The sequence below is a fragment of the Gymnogyps californianus genome, chromosome 1, assembly GCF_018139145.2.
Source record: "Gymnogyps californianus isolate 813 chromosome 1, ASM1813914v2, whole genome shotgun sequence".
Classification (NCBI taxonomy): Eukaryota; Metazoa; Chordata; class Aves; order Accipitriformes; family Cathartidae; genus Gymnogyps; species Gymnogyps californianus.
In genome coordinates this window covers 11,307,714-11,321,620 of record NC_059471.1, presented here as the reverse complement: position 1 = coordinate 11,321,620, position 13,907 = coordinate 11,307,714, and the positions used below count along the sequence as shown (strand labels likewise).

The following is a 13,907-nucleotide window of genomic DNA, read 5'->3' as shown; positions in this document are numbered from 1 at the left end:
GAGCACTTTATTAGATCTTTAGAACTTTGAAGATGACCCATCAGTGGGATGCTGCATAATGGAATTTTGATTCCCAGCCCCCCCCACCCCCCACCCCAGTTTTTGTAAAACGGAAAGAAAAAACAACCTGTAGGAAATTGTACTTGGACATAAAATTAGAAGTGTGAAAAACGTGTAGTTTGAAAAGTTGAGTACTGAGTAATAATGAAATACCAGAACTAAATGAACTGTGAAACATTTCTTTGGCCTTTTCATGCCAAATTACAGGATTACAATATAGTCTTTATCTGCTTGATAACATATGGGTTTTGTGCTAGATCTGGCCTTGTCTGTTGTACTGGCTGTTACTCCAAGTTGAATAAGGAAGGAATTAGAAGGAACTAATGAGCTCAAAGAATACTTTTTTGATCCCACTAGATGTTGACAAGTCTGTAGACTGTGTGACAGAAAGAGCGAGTTTTGGGATACAGGCAAGAAAAGAATGGTCTTGGTCGAAGACACTAAGGAAACGGAATTATTTCTTGCTTCTAAGATAGTTCTTATAAGTGTGTTCATCAGTTGAACTGAATTTTCTGCAGTCACTAGTTGTGCATTAGTAATTTTCTGAGTGCCTGACGTAAGGAATCCCATAACCTGATTTGTGCAAGTGTTTGATCTTCCTGGATACAGCTGAAGTTGGTGGATGCTGTGCTTGAGCTATGTAAATGAGACATCAGGTGAAGCACTCCTGTAAAGAAAGCTGTTTCAGACATCGCACCATCATGTAAGTTAATGCTTGAATAACTGAAGTGACTTCTGATGGAAGTCACCTTGTGACTGCGGACTTCACTAGCCTTCGTAGTCACTATGCCTAGTGACTTCAGCAGCTGTGTACTTCCTTTCAAAAACCATAATGATATTTCCTCATGTGGTTTAGGGAAGTGTTTGTGGAACTCCCAGGTGGAGTCATGATAAGCATAGAACAAAATGCAGATAATGTGTGTTCAGATTGGAAGTTGAACAATATTCACTGGGCTCTGTGACATATACAAAAGAATATGTATGTATGCCTTTTTCAAGAACAGATCCATTGGATGGATAGGTGAAACGATTTGTCTAAGTTGGCTGATATTCCGATGATATTTCAGATTATGTTGCTTTCTTTAGGAAAAAGACAGTCAGATATAATGTCTGCTGTTCTTGGCCCAGCATGACTGCCATATGCAGTGACGCACTAGCAGAGAGCAGCAGGAGATTGAAAGTGATTGTTGTCCAGAATGGGAATCTGAGATTATATTAATTCTAATATTTAGGAGACTAGGTTAGACAGACAGTGAGTCATAGTCCGTCCTAACACAATCAGCAGTAAACTTACACTAAGCTAAACAGCATATGAGAAAGAGGTTTAAAAAAAAAAAAAAAAAAGTCTTCCTTCTGCTTTGTGTTTTATTACTTGTTAGAACAGTTTTAAGTGTTATCTGATTAATTTTTAAAAAAAATCTAGTAAAACACTTTCAAAGTGATGGTAACGTTAGCCTGCACCTGAACAAATCAGTATAATCTCATCTTCATCGAAGTTTTCTTCTGCTGCTCTTTACTGTCAAATCTCCCACAGCCAATTGCTCCACTCTAAGAGGGAGAATAGTGATCCTTGCTTTTTATAATTTTTGCATTTTACTTTCTGACTCAGCTTTCTTCCACTCGTCAGTCACTGTTGCCTGTTTGTTTAGCTCTCCCACAAGATTAACCTTTGCTGGATCTTATCTTGTGTGCCTCTTCTGAGTCAATGTACAGAATCGCTATTCTGTCACGTCTCAAAATCCACCTCTGCGGAATGGATATTCCTGTGGCCTTGCCTAAACCCCTAAGTGGTACTGCCCTGACTGATGTTGTTAAAGCTACTTTATTGATATGAAGTTGATTTAAAGGTATATATATCCACAAAAGGCATTAAACTGTCGTCCTGTACTTTTATATCAGTATAATTCTGTCCATAATATCAGTTCCATGGTATATACATGTGCGTGTACATGTACATAAAATTCACCCCCAAAGTATTTTAGTAATGCAAAAACTTGTGTATAATGGACATAATGAAAACAGCTTCACAGTCAACAGTTGAACTGAAACTTTCAAAAGTATCTTTTTATTAATAAATTGAAATATTAATTTTAAGTCATGGGCTTCACATTTTGCTGCACACAAGTAATAGCTAGTGGAGAGTAAACTTCAGACACCTCCTCCTCCTCACCCAGACAATACTGCTGTCTTTAGCAGTGTTACAGTTCACAGTAACCTCTTCATCCGACGGCAAGCTGATCTCTAAAATACTCTGCCTGGGATAAGTGTGTGCACTTTCAGCAGTTATTAGGGGATAAGTGGAACTTAACTAACCATTTCATGTGTTTTTTCGCTATACAAAGCCGTAATGCTCCATAGGATAGGCTTCGGGAAACAGGACTGTTTCAGGTAGGGCTCTGATTTTCTTTATTTATCTAAAGACTAATAGCAGAATAATCCTCTGGGATGGGCCAAATCTCATGAGGGTGAAGGCTATCACAAATAAATAAGATTTGTGCCATTTTCTGAGTAGAGTTACAAAATACCTTCATACAGTGACAGCTGTGACCACGCAGAACAAAGATGGGAAGAGAGTAAGGAATTACCCTGCTTTATACTGCTGAAGTCTGGTTAAAGCAGCATCAGTGTTGCACTCTGAAGACAAAGAGAAAGGAGGGAGTCTGGGACCAGATGGGCTGTATCTGAGAGTGCTGGGAGAAACCTGAAGTCTTTGAAAGACCATACAGAGTGGGGGAGGTCTCTGAGAACCGAGGAGAGGCAAATGTTGTACTTATCTTCATAAAAGGCCAAAAGAATAGTTTGGAGGATTACAAGCCAGTCAGCCTCTTTTCAGTCCCTTTGAAAATCAGGAATGGAATCTTCTTGGAGCAAATTTCTGGGCGCACGAGGGAGAATAAGGTGAGTGGAAACAGTCAGCATGGATTTACCAAGGGACTGACCAACTTAATTGCCTTCTGTAAGAAAAAAGTCTGAATTTGTACATAATGAGAAAGTACTAGATGTCACCTCGATTTTAGCAAGGTTTTTCATGCTGTCTCTGACAATATCCTTGTATCCAAGTAAGGCTGTTATGGTCTGGATGGACGGATGGATGGACAACTAGCTGGGGGAAAAAAAAGCTGGTTGTATGATCAGGCTCAGAGGGTAGCGGTCATGATCATGAGCCAGCAGTGTGCCCTGACAGCAAATGAAACCAACAGCATCCTGGGTTGTATGAACAGGAGAATTGCTAGTAAATTGAGGGAAGTGATTATCATCCTTTACTTCACATTTGTTAGACCACATCTAGAATACTCTGTCAAGTTTTGGATATCCCCAATACCGTAAAGTCATCGACAAACTGGAGTGAGTTCAGGGGAGGACTACTGAAATGATCGAGGCTGGAGCACTTGCCCGGTGAGGGCTGGGGAAACTGAGCTTGTTCAGCTTGGAGAAGAGCTGGCTTTTGGAGGACCTAACAGCAGGCCCCCAGAACTGCAAAGATGTTGTCTAGAAAATGGAACCAAGCTCTTTACTGAGGTCAAGTGGGAGGACAAGAGAAAGTAGTCACAAAATAACACAGGCGTTTCTGACCTCAGGCAAAGAAAAACTTTGAGACAGTCAAGCACTGGAACCAGTTGCCCAGAGAGGTTGTGCAGTCTCCATCCTTAGAAGTTTTCAATACCCAGCTGGAGAATGGGGAGAGGAACAATCTGGTTTGACCCCATAGCTGATGGGGCTGTGAGCAAACGATTGGACTACAGACCTCCTGAGGTCCCATCTCACCTAAATTATTCTATTATTCAGTGAATCCAAACCTTTATTTTTGGATGAGGTGATGGAGAAGACAGTTGAGAATACAATGTTTTGTGTAGTAGATAGGAGACTTGACAAGGCAAAGTGACTCAAATGAGAGATGGTGTGGAAGAGAGGAAGGGGCAGCAGGAAGACTTTGTGAATTTTGTGGAACTGACATTTATTCCAGACCTAGAATTGCAGCTTTTGGCTTAAAAACATACAAGAATTAGGTTCTTTTCATAGCTGGGACTAAGATAGCTGTGATTGCAGATCTGGTTTACTCAAAATGTTAATCTGTGCTGAGCAGGTTCAGAATTTCATCTTTTTTCTTTTTTTTCCTCCCAGCTAGAATGTCTTTGATGCCCTGACTTCTTTCTTTAAACTGTATTTCAAGGAACAGGATCTGATGCAGGTTCCTGCAAGTCATGACATTTTTGAAAATCCATTTGACCTCTGTTTCCTTCCTCTGGTGAATGCTGGGGCAGGGAAGAGTGCGAGGAGAAGGGGTACCATGCTTACAGTATTGTAAAGCAGACTACAGTGTTGTGGTTTATTGTAGGAACGTAACTCATATCTGAAATGTGCAAGTGGGAGGTGGAAAGCTAGGGTCAGGGAGTCACAGTCTGATAATTTTAGTTGGGTGTGTTTTGCCCATTCTGCATCAATATTCATTCATCTGATGACGGTTGTGGAGAGTTTGTGTGCAGCTGTAGTATGTTCTGTGCTTTGGTCATATTTTTGTGAAAATAAAAGGCAGATAATTATAAAGGCTATTTTGTATGACCACTCTTACCTAACACAACATGGAAGTGTGGTCTGATCTTAAGCCCATCATCAGGGTAGCTGATCACAGTAGACCTAATCTTGAGTAGAATTATATAGAATATTGTATGCTACATTTTCCAGCCATATTAGCCAGGAAACTCCGGTTGAATGTCTAGTTGGAATTTGGTGGTATTAATAGAAAAAAATAAAATATTTCTGATTTTAGGAACTTTTTATTGGTATTTGTGTATAAAAATAGAATGTCTTTGTCTTACGAGAAAATTGAAGTGGTTGAATGCTTGAAATGATTTGAGTAGAAGCTGGTTTATACTGTGGTATTTCAAAAAATATATTTTAGAACCTGAACTGTATCCTGCCTGCAGTTGTTTTTTTGTTTTTTTTTTTTTTAGGAATAATTTATTTTTTTTTAAATAGCTTATCGGGCTTACAGACATTTATATAAATTGAAGGCACGTTAGGTTAAATATTTATTGTAGCTGAGGTTTTCAGCGGGACCTCCATGCTCAAATCACACTGTAATTCTTAGAAAACCCTCTTATGTGTCCTTGTGTCCAAACCCTCTTATGTGTCCTTGTGTCCAGAGCAGCTCTGACTACCTGCGAATGCATGCAAGCAAGTAAACGCACGAGACTGTTGTTAAGTGAAAGGCTGTTAAAGTGCTTGTTCTGTATTTCTATTTTAAGTATGGTGGGAAAGCAGGAGACTTCTGGAGAGACCTTTACTTCATGTGGCATTAGGGAAGTACTTTCGTTAAGTGTTTGACATAGTGCTTGGCAAAGCGGAGTTATTGTAGCTGCGTGAATTCACTGGAATTCAGTTCTAAATGTATTTAGCTCTTCTTCTTAGCTTTTTGAAAACATTATCTTAATGAAAACTAACATATGTTAAATGTCTTTTAAGTGACACTTAAGATTCTTGCAAGGTGGAAACCGTCAATGTTTCCATAATGACTGGTGTCCTCTGTCATTTAAAGCGAGATTTCTGGAAAAAGTGGTTGCAGAATTTTATCTTTCCCTTTTTCATAATGAAAAAGTCTGTCTAGTGCTTTTTGTTACAGAGAAAAGAATTTTAAGTTAATTCTGTCTTCCTGAGTTTGTGGATTGTTTGAAACAATGGAAATAAAGTGAATTGTGCCATTTTTTTTTTTCTCCTAGACTTGTGAAGTCTGAGTTTTGGCAGACTTGCCAATTTGAATGACTTGGTTTACATACACTTGGTTTTACGGTGCCAACTAACTCCCTCTGCCTCATGAAAGTCTCCTAGTGCCAATGATCCCTTGATTGCCTACCGTATCTCCAGCCTGTCCTCTTTTCTCCACTTCGTCCTCTTCCTCAAAGTAAAAAATGAATAGCCCTGAGCTACTGTGACCTATAAAATAAAATAGATGCCATTAAGTACTGGTAATTGTGGTGTTTGCTTAGGACTGCCATGGCTACATAAAAACTGACATTGTAATAGTAATACTTGCCCCTTTTATTGTAACAGCTTAACGTGTTTGGATTTTTGAGGCAGGATCTATGATCTTATTTCACTTACACAGATGATAACTGACATTTTAATGAACAAACCACATTGAAAAAATTGCCCGTAAATTAGTCAGTCTTGGGACCATGCCTGCGAACTATGTGATAAGGATAATACTATTTAAGAATTGCTACACTCGTACACTTCCTGGGATTGTAGGGTTCTAAAGTCTTCCTCTGAGTTTGGTTCTATATTAGGTTTTAAGTCAGTGGCTATAGTAGTTGGTTGTCTGACAGTACTTAGGAGTCCGAGTATAGTCTTCAGTTGTTTTGTTATATATTGATTTTCCATTTTTAAGTCCCTTTGTGCTATAAGGAACTATTGTTCTTTTTTTCACTGTCTAGGTACTTTTTTGTAGTCATCAAGCCAAAGGCTTTCTGCAGCACGAACAGATAAGCAGTCATGTGCTGATTTGTCAGATGGTGAATGCAATGGAAGGGAAAAGGAGAGGATACACTCCTAGGGAAAGGGCATGATAAGATTTAAAACAAATGGATTTGAACTGTTATCATTTTGCAGCAAGCAGAATAACCACCAGCTCTTCATGTTTTGATCGTGGTGTGCACGTAGCACAGAATATATTTCCACAAAACAAATTTTGGCAGTTATGGCCACATAAACATTTTTCCAAAAGAAGCAATGAGAGTTGTGAATAGTGCCAAACTCAGTCTTCTGAATTGTACCATAGGCAACTATTGTGATGTTATATACAAAAAACCTAATACACTTTCACGTTGTGTACTACTGTTTATCTATAGGCATTAATTTATATCAGTTTAATGGATACAGGACTCAACTCTCTGAGCTCATGGTTTTTAAAGTTAATGTTGATTAATAAAAGTGAAGAGTGAAAAATAATTTGAATTAATAGAAGGACAGGCAGGTTCATATTCTAACGTTATTTTGTATGTATGGTGCTACGACGTGCATGGCAAAGGCATAAGGTTATTAGGCACTGAACTCAGGTACAATAGCAGTTGGTCATCTAACCCCCTTACTCTCCTTAGGAGAATTCAAACTATTATTTAGGCCTAGATCCATCTCGCTTGCATTCATTTTACCAAACTCTCCCTTTCTGAAAGGAATCTGATCTAAACTGCTCATGTGGGATTTCCTCTTCAGTCAGTGGTGGGATAAAGATGCTTTGAGATCTTTCAGGTCTTTCATCATTTGTCTTGAGGATGAAACACTTGCTAAAAGTGCCTTGTCTTCCCCTCTGCACTGAGAGTACAGGGGTCCTAAAATGCCTGACTCTCAGCAGGTAAAGCAGAGGGACAAATTCCCTTATAGAAAAACAGTGATGTGACTGTATACAGACTGAGTGCTACCACTGTTTAACACTTGTTTTTTTTCTATAGGTCCATGAAGGATTCTTGGAAAACAAGACTGCTCCCATAAATGTCAGTGCCACCAGCAGTCCTTCTGAGAAAAGGAGTACTGATTTACGAATATACATGCTGTGTTTCCTGCCATTCATGATCCTCCTGGTCTTTATTCGTGACCTTAAGAGCCTGTCCTTGCTTTCATTGCTTGCCAATCTGTCCATGGCTGTCAGCCTGGTGATCATTTACCAGTATATTGTTAGAGTGAGTATAAAAAAGTTTATTATCTTTTTTTCAGTGTGGCAAGTTGTATTTGTTGCATGTGGCAGTTGGTCTCTAATAGATACATACTGACTGACAATTTGTGAAAGGCAGAATTATCTTGTATTTAATTGAGGCATCTTAATTTAAGGAGGTGCCTTAATACTTGAGACATGCTTTAAACATGGACTTTTACTGTACTTTTGAAAGAAAGGATAATATTGCTGCACTTAAGATAATAAAAATATGTATTGTAATGACTTGGAGTCCTTGAGTGGAAGAATATGTGGATTTTTATGGATTGCACACAGAACTTGCAAGGTTTTAATCTGTGGTCAAACTTTTTGTTGCAACAGAAGAACAATTTCAACAGCAACGTTTATTTCTAGTGTTTCTCCAGTACAGTCAGGAAAAATTTAAGACTTACCCTTTAAGAATACATATTGCAGACTTCCGTCTCCTGAGAAGTTGAATAGTTGCTGCGTTTTCTGGGTTGCTACTGTTTTTCATATTTGGAGGCATTTCATAATGGAACAAATTAAACTGATGGCTGAAAAAAAAATCACATCTAGAAACCTCTACATTTTTCTTATGATTTGTGAAAAGTGATAAGTAATAGATGCTGCTGCACACATGGTCTAGGTGAGTGGTGAGTGCCACTATTGTTTGAGAGAGCTTTCACCTGAGTGTTATGAGACGAGTGGGAAGTGGAGGATGGGGAGGAAGGCAGAAAAGCGAGCAAGAGGTATTGGCTGGGCAAGGAGGCAGGAGAAGTTACAGAGAGGAGATTGGGGGAGATAGAGAGTAATTAATTGTTCTGCAGGAACTCAGCTTGTGTTAAGATTTTCTTTCACTGTCCCTTATGGTTGTGAAGAATATCTGTGCAGTATGAAAGCAGATTAGGAAATGCAATACTCTGAGGATAGCATAAATTTGCAGAAGATTAAACTTGAGGTGTGAGCTTTCCCTTTTGTTTTAATTGACGCTCACTCATATACACCAGTGTGATACTTTAAATGTGAAAACTTCTAGTGACAGTAATATGAACCTAGAATAAATATATCTGCAAGTGTCTGTGTGTGGGTGGGAAGGTGGCTATAAACGTGTATAAAAGACTAAGTTTGGGAGGAAGACCAAGGATTGTAAATAGCAATGTGTACACCACTGCCAACACGTACTCAGTTTTCTTTCCTATAGCATAACGCATCAATCAAAATTGTAAGAACAGCTAATGCGCTTTACATAGCACTGTTTTGCTTTGTTTTCTTCAGGATATAGTAGATCCTCGAAAACTGCCTCCTGTGGTTGGCTGGAAGAAATACCCACTGTTTTTTGGGACTGCAATATTTGCTTTTGAAGGAATCGGTGTGGTAAGTGCTTTTTGACTCTTCAGAATACCTGAAACTGTGTTAGACGATGGGATACAGGCAGTTTTACTCCTGTTGTTATTTAGTTGTTTTTGTTGAAGCACTAATCTCCCATGTTGATATGAAAAGGGTTAATTTATCTTGTCAAATAAGGCAAAAGTTGAGGACACAACATCCCCATCAAGGGGGAGTTTGGTGAATACCGATTCCTACTTAGACACTTAGCACCATCCCAAATTACAGGAATGTCTTTAGTTCCAAATAGATTGAGACAATAGTGTAATAATAACTAGTATCGTAATATGCTATATAATAATATACTCAGCTAATAAAATGATGATACTATAATTATAATGATTCAGCAGCTCAGTTTTAGGTGATGAGTGTGTAAAAATAGAAACTTATTCAGCATCCTTCTTTTCCTTTGGGATGACAGAAGACGAAGTGATTTATTAGAAATGTATTATTCTTCCTGTTTCAAACTTCTCTATAGATGTGACTTGACAGAGATGGAGATGATAAGAAAAAGGATAGAAATTTAAGAATATTCTTTTGATTCATGGCCTTTTGACAATGAACCTCAGTTCCTCATTGTTTCTTGACAGAGGTCAATTAAATAGATTTATCACTCCGAAAAGTTGGTTTTTAAAAGTGGATCTTTTTTAATTTCTTATTCACTTATTACTGTTTCTAAGGGCTTTCTGATTGCATCTCACACTAGCAAAGTTTGCAAGATAGTTAGCACTTTTGTTCCACGTGGCATATTTTAAAAAAATAGCCAAAGAGGCTTCTGGGAATGGTAGGTCATAATGTCTTTAAACTGTTGGGAAATTACTATATATACTTTATTTGTTACTAATATAATTACATACTTCAGCAAGTGTTACATACATACAATGCTTAAAACTAAAAAAAAAAAAACCAACAAAAACCCTAAAAAACAAACAACACCCCCAACCTCCAAAAAAACCCCAACCAAACCAACCCCAAACTAGCATGCAATTAATCCGAAATGATTGTCATTGATGTAACACAGGAGAGTTTTCAAATCTCTTTTCTTTTCTGGAACTGTCAGCACTGCATTAAACCAGAGTATTTCACCCTGCTGCTTTATTATGACTGCCAGAAGAGCTGAATAGAAAAACTTTTAACTCCTGTTATGTTACAAAAGTGTATTTTCACACACGGGATACGTGGATCTAGTGACTGTGAGTCTCCATTTATCAAACTGTTCTTGACTGTTTCTCAAACTGTGAACTGACTGATGCAGAGGTTTAGCTGCCATATATCTGAGCGTATCTGGACATCTTTCCTTTTGTCATCTGGAAGTTCCATCATAGGAAATCAGCCATTTTTCTGGGATTGTTTGATGCCTACAGATCTTGGGCAAAAACCCCACGCTCAGTGGATCGGGCAGATTGGGCTATACTAAGCTTGTTGCTCTTAAACTGTATAGTCCGTCTGGGACGGACTGCAGTTACTGTGTGTGGGTAAATGCAAGTCATGTACAGGAGGTCTGATACATATCCCAGTTGTATTAGACTTGCTCATGTACTGCATAGCACGCAGGTGTTTATTTGTAGCCAGGAAACCCCAAATGAGAGTCCTGTGAGCCTCAGGACAGTGTGGAAGGCTTACCATTTGGTAGCGGTAGTTTACTGAATTATAGGTAGGGAATTGATTTATGGTAATTATTTTCTGGCACATTAGATCCCACATTAGACAGCTCCTTAAATTTACATCAGCAGTAGTAACATTGACTTTCGATGTAAAACTTTAAAGAACTGCCCAGAGCGTTGTGCTTGATTGAATCTCTGGTTGTTACTAATGACGTCCTTAAGAACTCCAAACTTTTTTCCTTCTTTTATTCAGGAGCATGTAATGTAGGGTTCATTCGAATTGTACCTTTAAAACATAAAAATATTGCTTAATATTATTAGATATTAGCGTTATACAGTTGTATATATTTCTGTATAGGCTGTTTCAATTTCTTACTTGATCATAATTTACTCTTCAAAGCAAATGAAGAGTGCAGTTTAGTTTTTTATCTTTGTTACTGGTGTTTACAAACTAATTAAATGTTTATGTTCATTATGGTTTGATATACTTTGTGTGTGTGTAATGTACGCACGACCATTAAAATAATGTGGCTACCTTTACAAATTAAAATTATAGTAAAAGTGAAAATCTAGAGCTTAATGCTTCTTCCTTACAGGTAAAACGATATTAATATGTCTGTGCCTCTCAGGAATATTTTAACATGCATATTTTTTACTGTGCATTCTTATGCTGTAGTTGCATGCACCACAGAGAAGATTTGAAGAAAAAAAATATTTTATGGATTTGAATAATCAGTACTAAATAAAGTTGTTTAAGCATGAAATAAAAAAGAGGAGTGAAGCAAACCGAGACACATTTCCACTTTAAATAATTAATATTTCATACAATTCTTGGTGATTGATTTAATTGATAACTAGTTATTACAGCTCCGTCAGTTACCATGATAGACTGGATTGTGATATATCTGTATGTGTATTTGTGACCTCTTGCAAATGTGAAGTGAAACACGTTGAAAATTCTTTCATTGAGATGTAAGCTAATGCTTTTCAATTCACATTACAATGGATTAAGAATATTCACATACTCAGTTGCTGATTTGTGATAACCTGTTACCCTGTGTCTTAATTGCTGTTCTTATATCCATGTGGTTGAATAGTTCTGATAAGGAAAAGAAACCACACAGCTGAATTAGATTGGCTCCTTAGTCTGCTCTCTCTGACTGCAGGCAGATGTTAGAGACTTGATTTTAGATTTTATTCTGGAATGTCTTGCAAATAACACTTATTTCTGTGAAGGTATCTGAACATTACATTATAAACAGAAGCCTTAAGGTCTTAATTTTATCAGAAAAGTTGATGGTGGTTGATTCATTTTATGCAGGAAGTTAGCCTTAAGCAGTTACGAGGCCTCATTTTTGCTTTTCCTTGATTCCAAACATTCTTTATGCTAATTCACACTGTACTCATCTGAGAGCTGCCAGATTATTGAATGTTATGAACAGGGACAGCAAATGAAATTCTGAGTTTTTTGGTGCTGGTTAGGTCATCTTAAGCAGAACCTGACAAGAGAGGAAAAATGCCCTCGGTGTCGTTTCTCTACCACCATTGTTCTGTGTAAAATGGTCTTTCCTGCTAGGAATGTTTAATGATCAACAATCTGAGTAGAGGAATAAATGATCTATAAGGCACAGTATAAAACAGTACACCTTAGCCATAGCAGTCAGGAGGTTTTATTTTCAAAGATAGATACTTAATTGATTTTGTTTTTATTAACAGGAGAGGGGCTAATGTAGACGGAAAATAATTGGCAGTTCATAATGCCATGCTCAGTATGGAAACATCTGTTTTTCTGGTTTCTTTGAACCAAATAATTGACTGCAGGGAAAATACTCTAGCACTGATTTTTTTTTTTTTTTTTTTACATTCTGTTGTTACAAAAAGGTTTTTATATATTGATTTTTTTTTTCTTTTAGTTTAGCACTTGTCATCACTTGAAGTATGACCATAGTTCTTCAGTAACTCTATTAAAATTAGTGAGACTAATTAAACAGAGGAATCTAAAGTCCTGTTCACTATGGGGAACGTGATTCAGGGAGGTGCAGTGATTCAGCAGATTCCTAGTAGGATTTTCTTCTTGATCTTGAGGGAGCATATTTGTCTTTTAGATGGTGAGTGTACGAACATGGGTTTTGGTTAAAATCTGTCATTAATTTAGGATTGATTAGCTGTCCCTGTGTAATAAGAAAATCAGCAGTATGGAAGTAATTTGGAGTATCGTTGCTTTGGCTATAGTCGATCCCTAAATAGACAGACTTTAAGAACCTTAATTTTACTGACTTGTGTCTGTAATAACTCAAAGGCGGAAGGGTAGCCTATTTATAATTGAAATATAGAATCTCAAATAAACCAAGGCAGTGCCTAGAAATCAGTACTCGTGTAATACTAAGAGCTAGTTAAACGTTTCATCAGCCAGTGTTATAAAAGTATTTTGAGATATTTTCATTAAAATAAAAATAATTAATATGATGAATTGATGATATTAATATGATGAATTGAGCTGTTCGTATCTGCCTGTGAGATCAATCTAAGCTCTTACCTGATGGCAGATTTGAACAATTTTGTCATTTTGCTAAAGTCCAGGCAAGTTGTTCATTTGTTGCTACAACTACTACAGCAGAAATAAGGTTAGTGCTATCAAAGGGCTGATTAATGCATGCTAAACTCTGAGTGATACTTGTAATAGGATTAAAAAGTGCTACAGTCTGTTGCTCGTGCTACTCATTTCTTTGCTCCCTGTTTGAGTTGTCAGTAAAAATGAGATCACTGCTGATGGATATAAGGTACCTGCTGCAAATTCTGAATGTCTTGGCAGCCAGGTGGTAATCATCGCTGTGTGCTAACAGGAGGAGTTGGCAGCAGGGGTACCGAGTGATCCCTTAGTATTGAGTTAGCAAACAGCAACCAAGAGCTCAGTACTGTCAATCTGGTGGTTATCATTCGTAGTGTTGAGAGTTGGTTTGGGATTTGAACACTTGTAAGTTAAGATTTTAAGATCATCAGGGTGACCTTGTGAAAATCGTATTGACTAGTGGCATCAATACAGTTCGTGGAACAGTGGTAGCAACAGAAATGCAGTACTCTTAAGTGGACACAACAGACCCTTTAAGATACTTGGTTTTGTTTTAATCTTTAAAGTGAAGATTTTGGTTCGGAAGGCAGTATGTTGATTAGGAGATGGAGAGGATGTGTAT

The 13,907-nt window shown here is 37.6% G+C and overlaps 1 protein-coding gene across 2 annotated transcripts in view; it reads left to right on the top strand.

Annotated features, from left to right (window-relative positions):
- Positions 1–13,907, top strand: part of SLC36A4 (solute carrier family 36 member 4) — a 108,270-nt gene that overhangs the window by 17,025 nt on the left and 77,338 nt on the right. For both annotated transcript variants that reach the window (XM_050899519.1, XM_050899528.1), the window contains 2 exons: positions 7,506–7,733; positions 9,002–9,100. In XM_050899519.1, coding sequence (XP_050755476.1) covers positions 7,506–7,733; positions 9,002–9,100 — 327 coding nt within the window. The remainder of the gene's footprint in view (positions 1–7,505; positions 7,734–9,001; positions 9,101–13,907) is intronic.